Source organism: Eubalaena glacialis, chromosome 6, assembly GCF_028564815.1.
Source record: "Eubalaena glacialis isolate mEubGla1 chromosome 6, mEubGla1.1.hap2.+ XY, whole genome shotgun sequence".
In the NCBI taxonomy this organism is placed as follows: domain Eukaryota; kingdom Metazoa; phylum Chordata; class Mammalia; order Artiodactyla; family Balaenidae; genus Eubalaena; species Eubalaena glacialis.
The window spans coordinates 81,953,064-81,966,207 of record NC_083721.1 but is presented as its reverse complement, the minus strand read 5'-3'; the positions used below and the strand labels follow the sequence as shown (position 1 = coordinate 81,966,207).

At 41.5% G+C, this 13,144-nt stretch overlaps 1 protein-coding gene, 1 long non-coding RNA gene, 4 other non-coding genes and 1 pseudogene across 8 annotated transcripts; 5 read left to right on the top strand and 2 right to left on the bottom strand.

Moving 5' to 3' along the window:
* Nucleotides 1-494: 494 nt before the first annotated feature.
* On the bottom strand, nucleotides 495-2,617 carry LOC133092996 (putative uncharacterized protein MSANTD5; annotated as a pseudogene).
* A 523-nt stretch (nucleotides 2,618-3,140) lies between these two features.
* LOC133094001 (uncharacterized) lies at nucleotides 3,141-6,601 on the bottom strand. The gene is made up of 4 exons (XR_009701345.1): nucleotides 5,988-6,601; nucleotides 5,144-5,250; nucleotides 4,476-4,535; nucleotides 3,141-3,401 (listed from the first exon to the last, which is right to left on the bottom strand). It is a non-coding gene; the product is annotated as an uncharacterized LOC133094001 (long non-coding RNA).
* Nucleotides 6,602-6,871: 270 nt separating this feature from the next.
* On the top strand, nucleotides 6,872-13,139 carry EIF4A2 (eukaryotic translation initiation factor 4A2). 3 transcript variants are annotated; one of them, XM_061194367.1, is made up of 11 exons: nucleotides 6,872-6,950; nucleotides 7,733-7,781; nucleotides 7,877-8,009; nucleotides 8,301-8,440; nucleotides 9,171-9,339; nucleotides 9,433-9,542; nucleotides 9,795-9,938; nucleotides 10,254-10,391; nucleotides 10,639-10,728; nucleotides 10,951-11,030; nucleotides 11,482-11,633. In XM_061194367.1, the coding sequence occupies exons 1-11, from the start codon at nucleotides 6,922-6,924 to the stop codon at nucleotides 11,489-11,491; spliced, it is 1,092 nt and encodes a 363-aa protein (XP_061050350.1). In that variant the 5' UTR covers nucleotides 6,872-6,921; the 3' UTR covers nucleotides 11,492-11,633. The 3 variants fall into 3 exon arrangements, with proteins under 3 accessions (XP_061050350.1, XP_061050348.1, XP_061050349.1); XM_061194365.1 differs by lacking the exon at nucleotides 11,482-11,633 and adding an exon at nucleotides 12,353-13,139 and having other exon boundaries at nucleotides 6,874-6,950; XM_061194366.1 differs by lacking the exon at nucleotides 11,482-11,633 and adding an exon at nucleotides 12,353-13,139 and having other exon boundaries at nucleotides 6,889-6,950; nucleotides 7,736-7,781.
* LOC133094188 (small nucleolar RNA SNORD2) lies at nucleotides 8,131-8,199 on the top strand. Its single transcript, XR_009701403.1, has one exon. It is a non-coding gene; the product is annotated as a small nucleolar RNA SNORD2 (small nucleolar RNA).
* On the top strand, nucleotides 9,986-10,164 carry LOC133094184 (small nucleolar RNA SNORA81). The gene has a single exon (XR_009701399.1). It is a non-coding gene; the product is annotated as a small nucleolar RNA SNORA81 (small nucleolar RNA).
* Nucleotides 10,443-10,574, top strand: LOC133094154 (small nucleolar RNA SNORA63). The gene has a single exon (XR_009701373.1). It is a non-coding gene; the product is annotated as a small nucleolar RNA SNORA63 (small nucleolar RNA).
* LOC133094166 (small nucleolar RNA SNORA4) lies at nucleotides 10,755-10,894 on the top strand. Its single transcript, XR_009701384.1, has one exon. It is a non-coding gene; the product is annotated as a small nucleolar RNA SNORA4 (small nucleolar RNA).
* Nucleotides 13,140-13,144: the final 5 nt, after the last annotated feature.

Genomic DNA, 13,144 nt, shown 5'->3' with positions numbered 1-13,144 from the left:
TATGGGGACTTCCCTGGCGGTCCACTGTTTAAGACTCCGTGCTCCCAATGCAGGGGCATGGGTTCGATCCCTGGTCAGAGAACTAAGATCCTGCATGCCGCAAAAAAAACACCTCTTTATGGAGTAGTAGGTAGACCTTTGAGTGGGAACATGGCCCTTCCCCAATAATAGTATGAGATGGTAAAATCACAGTTCTCTACATTGACCACCAAATTTCAAGTACACCTTCATGAGGGCCTTCAATCCAGAGATCTACTATTTTATTAATACTGTCTTTGGAGAGTAAACTTCTAGACTAGCCAGAGTAAAGGAGAGAAAGTTGCCTAACTACATGGAGTAGGGGTGGAATTCCTGAAGTCTGCTTTTTCTTTTTTCTTTTTTTCTCATTTAATTTCACATTTATTCTCATTGCACTGGGCTGGGAAAGGAAGGTGTTGTGAGTGTATAGAATTGCACTATTGCACTGTCTTTCAGACAGAATTGGGATCCAGGTTCTAACTTCCTTTGAGTTCAGGATCTGAATCAGAGTCAGAGTAGGTTGACTGCAGCTGGAGGCTGGGGGCTGCTAGGAAAAAGGCAGGGATCAGGAATGTACTGGACCTCGGAGAATTCCTGTTCCAGGGCTCCCATCCAGGTACCTGAGGATCCTTCATGTAGATCACATGTTGGGGCGGTGGGCACAGCAGCTCCCCAAAGGGACTATGACTGGCACAGGCCTGGGACTGGTATTCAGGAGGTGGGAGGCTGGTCACATGTGCACAGGGAAGACCTGAGAAGACATTGTCCAACCATCTGTATCCCAGGATCCTGTGAAGGGGCCTCTCCATAAGGACAGGGCCAGGGCTTGCTCCTTGACCTCTGGTTGGCCTCATGAATAGTGGAGCATAAGTCATGCAGATTTATAAGCATTTGGAGACATTGTTGCCACTCTTCTTTATGCCCCTGTGCTTGTGACCCTGGGCAATTGCTTTTGGCTGTACATGAGTCTTCTTCTCACCACTTCACATTCAAGGAATTCCCATTCTTGTAGGAAACTCCGGATTTCCTGGTCACTCTAAGGTTTAATTAACTGGCCTGTTGGCTTTTCTGATCCCTGGGTTTATTTTTCCTTCTTTACTTCCTGGGGGGTTGCCAATGATTTCAGCCTGAAGTGTCTATTTTTTATTCCTGAGTTTTCTCTACAGCCACGGGGTTCTAATCCAGGGTCAGCAAAGATCTGGTGTTCAGGGTCTTTTGAGCATGGGCCACTGCCTGTACTCCTTGCTTGGCCCTTGCAGTAAACCTTTCTCTGCTCCAAACCCCGATGTTTCAGTTTGTTTGGCTTCACTGTGCATTGCGCACATGAACCTGGGTTCGGCAACACAGGCACTTACTCTGGCATGCTGGAATTCAGCAGAGCCTGGCCGTGGCCGAGTATAGAAATGTGTTTGCTCCTCTCTGCTCTGGCAGTTTCTAACTGCTTTTTCAACAGACTTTCAACCAGTGTTCATGTTTTAATCTCACATCCCTACATCCAAAAAAACATGGTCCTACCAATTTCTGAGTCTTTTGGTTGTTCTGCAATACAAATGAGGTTGCTTATCAGCTTTCCCCACTCTGAATTTAGGACTAAGCTTCCTCCCATCTGCTAATTTTCTCATCATTTTCTCATTTGCTTTCCAATTTAAGTTTTGTGAGCTGTTGTCTCTTTTCCAATTTTCTTGAGTGTTTAAGTCTTTTCAGCAAGACTTTTTACCATTATCTTAGTGAGCTTTCAAGAGATGGCAGAGGTTTAATATCAACCTTCTAACTTTAACCAAAATCAAGACTTTAATACATAGGGACAAAGGTCCCTATTTGAAGGAGGAGGGTGGGATGGAGCAAAGGCGGGGCCACTGATACCCTTAGGAACCTAACAATCCACCTAGATCCACAAACTATTCAGAGTTGCCTGGGAAGCTTTGAAACCTCAGTTCACACTAGTTAGCCCAGGGGGAATTCTCATCACAGTTCTCTCAAGGAATGCATTCAAATGCAAGCATTTTGAAGTAAATCATTTAATCTCTATACAAGCTCTGTATAATCTGTACAAATCTCTGTATAACCCCTCCACAGTTTTTTACCTCTAGGAACCAGGGTCACTGCAAAGAAGGAAGGCAACCCAAATTGGAAAATAGGTGCCCCAAAGGAAAATGTAGTACCTATTCCTCAATCTGTATTCTGTTGAGAGTCTAGCCCCTCAGTGATTCCCACTGTCCACAAGTATCCATCTATCTTATCAGACAGCCTTTGGGCTGATTAATCTAAACTCATATAGAAATGCACTCCCTGACTCTACTTTTTAGCCTCAGAACTTCATTTAGTTCGTTTGATAGATTTTCCTTTCTTTGTCTGCTTCAGTGAGTCTAACAGATTGAACAGCTAATTCCAAATTAGAGAGAGCAGGAAAAACAGGAAGCTTCCCATTCAAGGCCCCAAAGGATCTTCTGCCTTTCCCCTCCTTGGGCAAGACAGGGAGTTCAGTCCCAAGCGTCTCCTTGCCTTCTGGAAGGAGTTTGCCAGCTGACTTTACCACAGCATCACCTTGTCCAGGAACCAAGTTTTGAGGTGTGTTTAGAGTTAAATCTATTAGAATCATCTTTTGTGTTTTTGTTTTTTTTTACTTGCAGAGCCAGCAGAAAGACAGCTAAACACAGGGCCTGGGGTTTTTTCATCAACTAACAGACATCAGCTTATAGAGAAAGGTCATATAAAATCAAGGCTGTTAAAGTCAACTACAATTTAAGTGAACAAATTACATTTTCTATGCAAACTCATTCTGCAGATTAAAGAAACACTGCAAAGTTATATTTGCTTTGCAATAGAAGGGAGTTTAAACATGAATGATCAGCTCAGGAAAAACAGCTAGTAGCAGTGGACATCTCAGGAAAATTTTCGGTGTTTCTATTGAACATCACAAGAGACAGAGCCTTACAAATTATAATTAAATAAGACTTTTCCTCCACTGGTCTGGGCTGCTTATTCCTGATATCACCAGAGTGTACATATTCCTGGTTCTTGACTTCTGAGCTTACTGTGGAGGATAATACTTTGAAAATTTCAAGTGTTGAACGTAATAGGTTTCTTGACCACCGCCCCCCGCCAAAAAATGACATTACAGCCCATATAATTTCTTTTATTTGGGTCAATTGTGAGTATAAAATTTTAAAGTTACTTTTCAAAGGAATTTTAAAGGAAAATAAAAATAGAAGCCTCTAGCAAGCAAAGGGGCACTATGCCTTGACCATCTTCTCTCTTCAGACACGAAGGCTTTCCCAAACAGAGGCAGTCTCAGGGAACACCAGCTAGTCATGCATCACCTCAGCCTTTCTAGGGACTCAGGAAGATGGCAGAGTGCCCACCCCCTTTATTTTTTCGAAGTCCTATTAATATAATAAAAAAAAAGTTTTCATCAGAAACAACTGACAATTAATATTTAGTTGGTTATTCACAGACTTTAGTTGGCCTATCATTCAGAATTCAGAACTGGAAACCAAGATCTAACTTGCCTCTGCCCTGGTCTGGCTAATGACTACAGATTTAGTAGGCCTACAATCCATCTGAAACAGTGTATCCCAAACAGAAAAGTTCAGATGAGCTATATTGACACACAGTATTTATTATGATTTTTTTTGGTAATTACTTTAATCAGTATTAGAAAATACAAGAAATTAAACCTACGATTTCACTCAAGCGAAGTAAATGCAAATTGACTTAAAAATTAGGTAAATAATTCAGGTGGTACTCAAGTATGGCAAAAATCATGAAGCCTGAATAGTTGAAGAATGGTTGGATTTATTCCAAGGAAATGAGGTCTATAAACTGCCACTTCACTTCTACATCTACTGCACCCCAGTTTCAGATGCAAGGAGTGGACCTAAGGACCACCACCACCCAGCCTATGCTCCAGGCCCACTTTCAAATGTGGGCAAATTCACCAAACAAAATTCACAAACAGCATCAGCAGAAGTAACAATACCAAAGCAACTGATGGAGCAGTGAAGAGGAGGAAAATGCTGAGCTTTTTTCCTTAATGTAGTAGGGTTAGGAGAAATTTTATTTTTAAAATGCCCTTTATTGTTTTTAAAGTATTGTTTGTGCAACAAAAAAGATAAAAACTTGCAAGTAGAACTCATTTTGTTTTACAGTCCAGACAGTCTAAAACAGCTTCTTCTTAGAAGTAGTACCTTTATGTAAATCATCACCGTTTCAGTAAGTAAATGCAGGCCTACAAGTCCAGGGGATAAAAATGGTCACATAAGCTGAAGGGGACATCAGGATGTGTCCTTTTTTGAATATGAATAGCAGGAGTAGTTTTACTCTTTAAAAGAAATTAAAACAGCATATCAACAGTACAACTCACTGTAGGAAATAGATAATATCCCTTCATCTTTGTAGTTTTACTATTTATTCTTCTAGTTATTCACTCATTCATTCAAAAACATTTAAGGGCTTACTATATGTAAGGAATTACTGCCAGCAGTGAAAAAATTCTTTTCCTCATCAGTCTGTTTAACCTAAGAATAAAAGAAGCGAAAACATCATTTTGCCATTTTTGGATTAAAATTCACAACTTCCTAGAAGCTATTCTGGATCAACTCTACTCTATGCTAACAGTGCCTTTACTGTCTCTTCTTGGTTCTTATTTTATACACTATTCAACAAAGTTGATTGGTTGCTGTGGCAGGCAGAATAATGTTCCCCCCAGATAGGTTGGCTTACAATCGCTAGATGGCTTTACAATTGTCAGCGGAGGCTACTGGAGAGTAAAACTAAACTAGGTGGTCATACAGGGAAAGAAGCGGAGTTTTAGCATCATTTGCAGTATAAATGGCCTCACATGTTCCAGGTTAGCAAAGAAGCATTGTAGTTGACTTAGAGATGGCCATCTAATTTTAGATCTCAGGTAAGTGGAAAAGTTTCACAGTATGCTCTGTGTTGATATGCAAAACTTTGTTAATGTGTATGTTTTGTTTGGATCTTTATCTCATTTTTTACTTACTAATGCTATTTAGTAAGCACTTGAGAATGTGGTAAGCACAGCATTTATTAGAAATACATGGTAGAGTTGCTGGCAATGTGGGTCTGGATTTTTGCTGAATTTTGGATTAGGAAACTTTCTTACCTTGAAACTCCTTGAGCAATTGTGACTTCAACCAGAGTTTAGCCCTTGATTATTTCCTGTTAAGGAACTCTGGAAATCCTCCACAGCATGTAACAGTAGTGCTAAACCTAAAGAAAACACTCAACAATTAGGTGTTGTTGATTGATTTCACCCTATGGTTGATTGATTTCACCCTGTAGACTCAAGTGAGACTAAATTGTTGGCCATTTTTCTCATTTAGTATTTTCTTCAGTTTCCTGGATCCCGGGAGATTTTTAGTAGGTTTTGGACGAGCCAACAAGGATCTCTGACCTCCATTCTCAGAAAACGTCTGGCATTACCGCAAATCTGGATTTGAACATTATAAAGGGTAGATAGGGAGCATCATCACTAGACTGAGGGCCAAGTACACTTTGTCATCTTGGTATTAGTTTTTGTCACAGTTTCTAGCATGATCATTTTCAAATAAATAAATGATTTTTGGAAAAAAATGCAGTATTTAGAACCAGATATCATGTTGAATACACAAATATAGAAAATTAAGTCTTTTTGTCCCCGTTATCAGACTTTAGGTTGGCGTTCTGAATTAATGAGAAAATGTTTTCTTGAGTATTCGTGTTATCTTGCAGGGTGGGTAGGACTGTATTTTAAAGTTAAATGACTAAAAATACTATTTTTGGTTTTTATTAACGAGCCCGCGTTAGGGCTACAGGTGAAAACCTCTGGAGCTTTACGAATCATGCAGTTTATTTAAGCAGCAAGGGTTGTATTGCTCTCAATTTCAATAAATCAACATTCATTATGTATAAACAATTAAAGCGCAAAAAGCCTTTAAAAAAAAAAAAAAAAAGACCATAACCCAAACCTGTGTAGTCCCAAGGCAGCATGGAGCTGTACAGGCCGGAAGCATCCATTTAAATTCCTGAGTTACAAGGCACATTACCCCTACATTAGCAAAAGTTTACAATGATTTTATCAGGCATTTCTCACACCTGTTAAAATTATAAGCATTATTTTAAAAAGAGAGCGAGAGAAGACCAGAGGCAACATGAGAAGAATGGAGTTGGCTACTCCAGAGACATCTGCAGAGGACATTACATATTTCTTCTCGCCCTGCACGTTGGACGGTAAACTGGATCTTCTGGTACTTGCTGGGTAGCCGACATTTTCCGGAGCAGGAGTTTCACTGTCAAGGTCTGAAGGATGTTAAACGCTCGTGCCAAAGGCCAGGCGGCTCTTTACCGTCCAGTTAAGTAGCGGTGGGAACGAGCGGAACAGCCCGATTCCCCTCCAGTGCAGAGTGTGGACGTGCCTGCCCCTCCGGCACCGAGCACTGCGGGACCGGCGAGCCTGGTCCCACTCGCCGGCGGGAAAGCCAGAGCTGCCAACCGTCCGGCGCGCCCCCAGCCTTCCGCCTCCCGGTCCAGCCCGGGGGCCCGGCCGCCTCTGCTTCGGGGACGCGGAAACCCCGTAGGAGCAGGGCGGGAGGGGGACGCGGCTCTGCCTACCGCTTGCTGCAATATTCTTCCGCCGCAGAGCAAAGAGTCCCAACATCCCCCCCAGGGTCTTGGGATGTTCAGCAACGCCGTCAGATCGACAGATAACTAAATTTGGGTTTTCCCACCGATTTGCTTAGGATATTTTCTGAGATAAGCACCCCACGATCACAATTTTGTGGCTGGTCGAAGAACGACGGGAAAATTCCTCCGCAGAAAACGGGTCCCGGCCGCGAGCCTATAAAAAACGGGTGGTGCAGCCCCTCTGTCTTTCCAGTCGGGCACTGAGTGGTTTTTCGGATCATGTCTGGTGGCTCCGCGGATTATAACAGGTATGCCGCTTCTTCCGTGGTGGTGGTGGTGCTCTGTGGCACAGGTCCTAAGGCGCCGGAGGAGGTTGTAATAGATGGAGAGGAGGCAGGGAACCCCGGGTTCATAGGCGTGGCTTTGGGGTACAGTACTCCTGTGTTTTTCGAGAAGCTTCCATGATAGGGCCCGGATTGTGGGGAGACGGGTAAGAAAACGGGGTGGTGAAAGAGTGTGTTTTCCCGAAGACGCCTTGAAATCGCGGCCGCTTCCCCTGCCCGTACGGAGCCCGGCATTTAGTGGCAGCCGTGGCGCAGTCCGCAGTCGGTACGGTGTAACTGGGTTGTCAAAAGCTTTATTCGCGGCCAGCGGCGCGGTTTGGGAGCGCTAGGCAGTAGGTTGGGTGGGGGCAGGACGGCAGCGGCGGCCGGAGTCCCGGCGAACCGTTGGGAAGGCCTCGCCGGGCCTAGGCCCGCGTCAATCACTACGGCTTGCGCATTGTTAGGGGCGGAGCTCGGCGCGTGGAGTTCTCGCGAGACGGTGCACTGGCGACAGGGGAGCGCCTGGCGCTCAGGCCTGGGGGGAAGGGCCGGCGTCCGTGAGGTCTTTCCGGGCGTCCCCGGTTCCTAACCTTTGAGCGGCGGCGCAGTACATCGTGTGCCCTGCGGCACCAGCTGCCTTTGCTCGTTTGGGAAGTGTCCACGTGCGGGGGAGAGCGACCGGATGAGAAAGGGCTTCTCTCCCCCTCAATGTGCAGTTGCAGGGGTGTGGGGAAGGGACGTTCTCCTAACAGAAGTATTTTTGTCAGCAGAGAACATGGCGGCCCAGAGGGAATGGAGCCCGATGGTGTCATCGAGGTAAGAAATGGGAGTGGAATTTGGAACTTTGGAAAGGTGAGTTTGTTCATCCGTTTATTCTTTTTTTTTTTTTTTTTTTTTTTTTTAACTTTCAGAGCAACTGGAATGAGATTGTTGATAACTTTGATGATATGAATTTAAAGGAGTCTCTTCTTCGAGGCATCTATGCTTATGGTTTTGAGAAGCCATCAGCTATTCAGCAGAGAGCTATTATCCCGTGTATTAAAGGTAAAAGAACTCGTTGGCGCTTCTTAAAAATGAATTCCCTGTTCTGCATAGACCTGCCCCTTTTTCTCTTTAATATGGGAAAATTACCTTCTGGGGGACTAGCACCTATTTGTATTCCTTAAAGTGAAATGATGGCAATCATCTTTCGGGACTGACCTGAAATGAAGAGAATACTCATTGCTGATCACTTGATTATTTGGGTGTAATTCATGTTCCAAATGGAATATGTGGTGTAAACTAGAAGTGGCGGTTTGATGTGGGATCGGTAAATGTGTATCCTACTTTTTTTAGGGTATGATGTGATTGCTCAAGCTCAGTCAGGTACTGGCAAGACAGCCACATTTGCTATTTCCATCCTGCAACAGTTGGAGATTGAGTTCAAGGAGACCCAAGCACTAGTATTGGCCCCCACCAGAGAACTGGCTCAACAGGTATTGATAGTGTAGTTCAAAAAAACTGCTTGCGTGTTGTTCAGGGTTCAGGTTTCACAATTGTGAAGAATTTAAAGCTTAGTATAAATTTGTCCTACAGAGCCCTCCTTTTAACTGTCCGTGCATGCAGGGAGTTTCTGTTGAAAGCTAAACAGTCAAACGGGAACTGGGTGTGCAGGTATGGTTTGCAGGGTTGTGTAACAGATTGAGAAACTGAAGTTTTTGTTCAGGGTGGACTAGACCTGTTCTCATTTTCAAGTTTGAATGCAGTTGTGCAACATGAAAACTGCAGTGACATGTTATTTGACTGTCTTAGTAGTTTGTGCTGTATCTGTTGCATGCTGTGTTTTCAGAGCTCACTGCCATATTGGTTTGAAGGAAAACCTTGTATTAAAGCCAAGATTATATACGTCGCAGCACTGCGGGAAAAATTACTGTTTTACCGCTGTTTACACTTTTCTACACAATGAAGAATAACAGTAGGAAATGTTTTTAGTTACGTAGCTGGTACCTGGGGCAACAGGATCTCAAGTTTGACAAGGCACAAGATGTTTTCAGGGAAGTTTATCTTGAGGCATTTAGATTGGTCTGCATTTTAAGCTCGGAAGTAGTTAAGTGCTCTGCATGCATTAAAGCTGTTTGTAGACCAGATATTTGCCATTATGCTTTGGAAGTTAAGTCACAGAACCAGTAATTCTGCTGGGTAATAATTAAGGCTTTTGGCTTTCAGATCCAAAAGGTAATTCTGGCACTTGGAGACTATATGGGGGCAACTTGTCATGCCTGCATTGGTGGAACCAATGTTCGAAATGAAATGCAAAAACTTCAGGCTGAAGCACCACATATTGTTGTTGGTACACCAGGGAGAGTGTTTGATATGTTAAACAGAAGATACCTTTGTAAGTATTGCTGTCGAGTATAGTTTGGTTTTACTATTATAAATAGCATGCCTGAGAACCTAGAGATGATAGTATGACTTTATTTTTAAACAGCTCCAAAATGGATCAAAATGTTTGTTTTGGATGAAGCAGATGAAATGCTGAGCCGAGGGTTTAAGGATCAAATCTATGAGATTTTCCAAAAATTAAATACAAGTATTCAGGTGAGCTTTATTTCACTCCCACTCTTAAAATAGCTGGAGGTTAGGGTTAATGCAGGTATTATTACAACACAACTGAAGTGTTCTATTGTCGTTCCCCCTGCTTAAAGCAAAAGCAACTGATGCATAACTCTGTCACAATTCCATGCTCAGACAGAGACGCTTGGTCTCAAAGATTTTTTGTCCTCGAGTATTGTGCAGGTTGTGCTAACTACTTGTGTGATGTGTGACACCATAATCAATTTTTTTTTTAAGGTGGTGTTGCTTTCTGCCACAATGCCAACGGATGTGTTGGAAGTGACCAAAAAATTCATGAGAGATCCCATTCGAATTCTGGTGAAAAAGGAAGAATTGACCCTTGAAGGAATTAAACAGTTTTATATTAATGTTGAAAGAGAGGTAATTTGTCTAATTGTCAAACATAAAAATGTAGCCAGGTTTTTTTTACCTTCTTGTATAAGCACTATGCTAAAATTACAGAAACTAGGATCACATCTTGGTTTTTGTAATAATGCTAGCAGAGTACACACAAGAAGAAGAGTAACTGCACTAGGTTGTAAAGGACTGGGGTGGACCTCTTTCTTAATGTCCAATGTCCTTTGTCTTAAGACTTGGTGCAATATGTCTTTAGACCAATCTAATAATGAGTTTCTAATGAATGTAAGTTGGAAACAATCATGTTAATTACTGTTAACTTTCTCTGAAATACTGTAGGAATGGAAGTTGGATACACTTTGTGACTTGTATGAGACACTGACGATTACACAGGCTGTTATTTTTCTCAATACAAGGCGTAAGGTGGACTGGCTCACTGAGAAAATGCATGCCAGGGATTTCACAGTTTCTGCTCTGGTAAGAGGTATTCTAACCTAGTAATGGTAACTGAAGTCTGTACCTTCATTAAAGCAGGATTTAGACTACAATATAGCTGCTAAGTGCTGTGTTGTCGTTCCCCCTGCTCAAAATAAAGTTGTTTCTTAACTATACCTGTCTGCTGTACTCCTGTAGCAGCCAGGGACGCTTGGTCTCATACATGCTGATAAAATTAAATGTTGATTTGATTGGTGATTCTTGAATTAATAGGTTTGTTCCTTCGCAGCATGGTGACATGGACCAGAAGGAAAGAGATGTTATCATGAGGGAATTCCGATCAGGGTCAAGCCGTGTTCTGATCACTACTGACTTGTTGGTAAGTCTCTCACTGGTCTTCTTAATTCACCAAAAGTTTGTTTGGGGGGAAGGTTTTTTAATAACCTTTGCCAATTTTGGGCTATTTGGGAGAATAAAGAAAAGACCACACTCCACAGTGAGCTATACCACTTAGTATAGTTCATTACTATTTTGTGGCCTACATTACACAGGTGTCTGGTTTTTCAATTAGAATTTGAACATCGTCGTCATTGTATTTCAGGCTCGTGGGATTGATGTGCAACAAGTGTCATTGGTTATAAACTATGATCTACCTACCAATCGTGAAAACTATATTCACAGGTAAGTAGATGGCATCTTGACTTTACTGGACTGGTAAAATTCATATTTTGCTTTTCTACTGACTGATTTGTCTGAAAGGTAACCTCAAATCAGGGAATTGAGTAATACGACATAGTAACTTGGTAGGGTGTAATTAAAATTGTACTTGGGAAGATTGGTCATACACAGTGGGAAAACGGTTGTGAATGTTGCCCAAATTGTGGACTCTATACATACAGATATGGTTGTTTTAGATTGGTTGGTCTTAGCTTATTTTTGAGCTGTATTTTTTAGTGATGCTCGTGTCCGTGTCCATGCGCTTTCTTGGTGATTCCTCTATAGTTGGGATTTTCTTGGTGTCATCTGGTAGCAATTTGAGCAGTCCCTGGTTTAGTTATAGTGGCTTTATCCCTAAATAAATTGAATTGTACTTTGTTATATGATGTAAAAAAAGACTTTTTAAAAAATACAGGGGTCGATAGCAGCAGTTGATGACGAGATGGCGCTCAGAAACGGCGTTGACGTTATTTAGGACGTGGAATCATAAGCGAAACAGCACACTGTTTGAATAAAGAGCGAGTCGGTATTTATATTTGTTTTTCTTTTGTCATGATTATTTGATATTTTAAGATTCTCCAGCCAAGGCATTTTGTATACTAGCCTATTAGGTGGTTTGTATTGTCTGGTTTCTATCAGGAAGGTTAGAAAGCTGTTTTTGGAGGTAAACACGTTTGAGTAATTTGAGTTATATAACGTGTGAAACTGAGCAAAAAAGCAGTGATGAGTTTGGGTCACCATACCAAATACTTGTTTTCCCACTGGAAAAAGTTGTAAGTTTTAGACAATAGTTAACCTTGCAGCATTTGTATTTGCAGTTTACAGTTCCAGAAGTGCGTCGAAATGGATTACATAACTGTTCTTTTTGTTTTATCCCTGGTGTTTTACATCTGTCCCAGGCTGACATCTGCTCTTGGCTGGCCCACTTTGGTATGGGCTTTAAATTCACTACCCCAAACACAATACTGTCATCTGCTTTAAAAAAAAAAAAACAAAAACCACAATATTGTCATCTGCTTTAAAAAAAGAAAATAAATAATGCTCAAGATACTTGATAAAATCTCATTTTGCAGCCAGACAAGCCTTGAATCCTTTTGGCACTAACTGCAAAGGAAGATTTTTTTCTCTAGATATTGATTAGCAGCTAGTGCTCCAATTAGAAGCACGAACTATAACCTTGATAAGTAAACAGCAGCTGATGGTTAACAAGTGGATCATCATGTTCAGTAGTTCATGCAGCATGTGAAATAGTATATTCTAATTGCTGATTTCTTTTTCTTACACAGAATTGGCAGAGGGGGTCGATTTGGGAGGAAAGGTGTGGCTATAAACTTTGTTACTGAAGAAGACAAGAGGATTCTTCGTGACATTGAGACTTTCTACAATACTACAGTGGAGGAAATGCCAATGAATGTGGCTGACCTTATTTAATTCCTGGGATGAGATAGTTTTGAATGCAGTGCTCGCTGTTGCTGAATAGGCGATCACAACGTGCATTGTGCTTCTTTCTTTGGGAATATTTGAATCTTGTCTCAATGCTCATAACGGATCAGAAATACAGATTTTGATAGCAGAGCGACATTAGTCGTGAGCTCTTGTGAGGAAAGTCGTTGGCTTTATCCTCTTTAGAGTTAGACTGTTGGGGTGGGTATAAAAGATGGGGTCTGTAAAATCTTTCTTTCTTAGAAATTTATTTCCTAGTTCTGTAGAAATGGTTGTATTAGATGTTCTCTATCATTTAATAATATACTTGTGGACTAAAAGATATAAGTGCTGTATAAAATCAGCCAATTATGTTAAACTAGCATATCTGCCTTTATTGTGTTTGTCATTAGCCTGAATAGAAAGGCCTTTAAAATTGATTTTTTTAGAAAGCATTTGAATGCATTTTGTTTGGTATTATATTTATTCAATAAAGTATTTAATTAGTGCTAAGTGTGAACTGGACCTTGTTGCTAAGCCCCAGCAAGCAATCATCCTAGATAGGGTTAAACGTTTACCCCAGTAAAATTGCCATATTGCACATGTCTTAATGAAGTTTGAATGTTAAATAAATTGTATATTCACTTTAAAGGTGC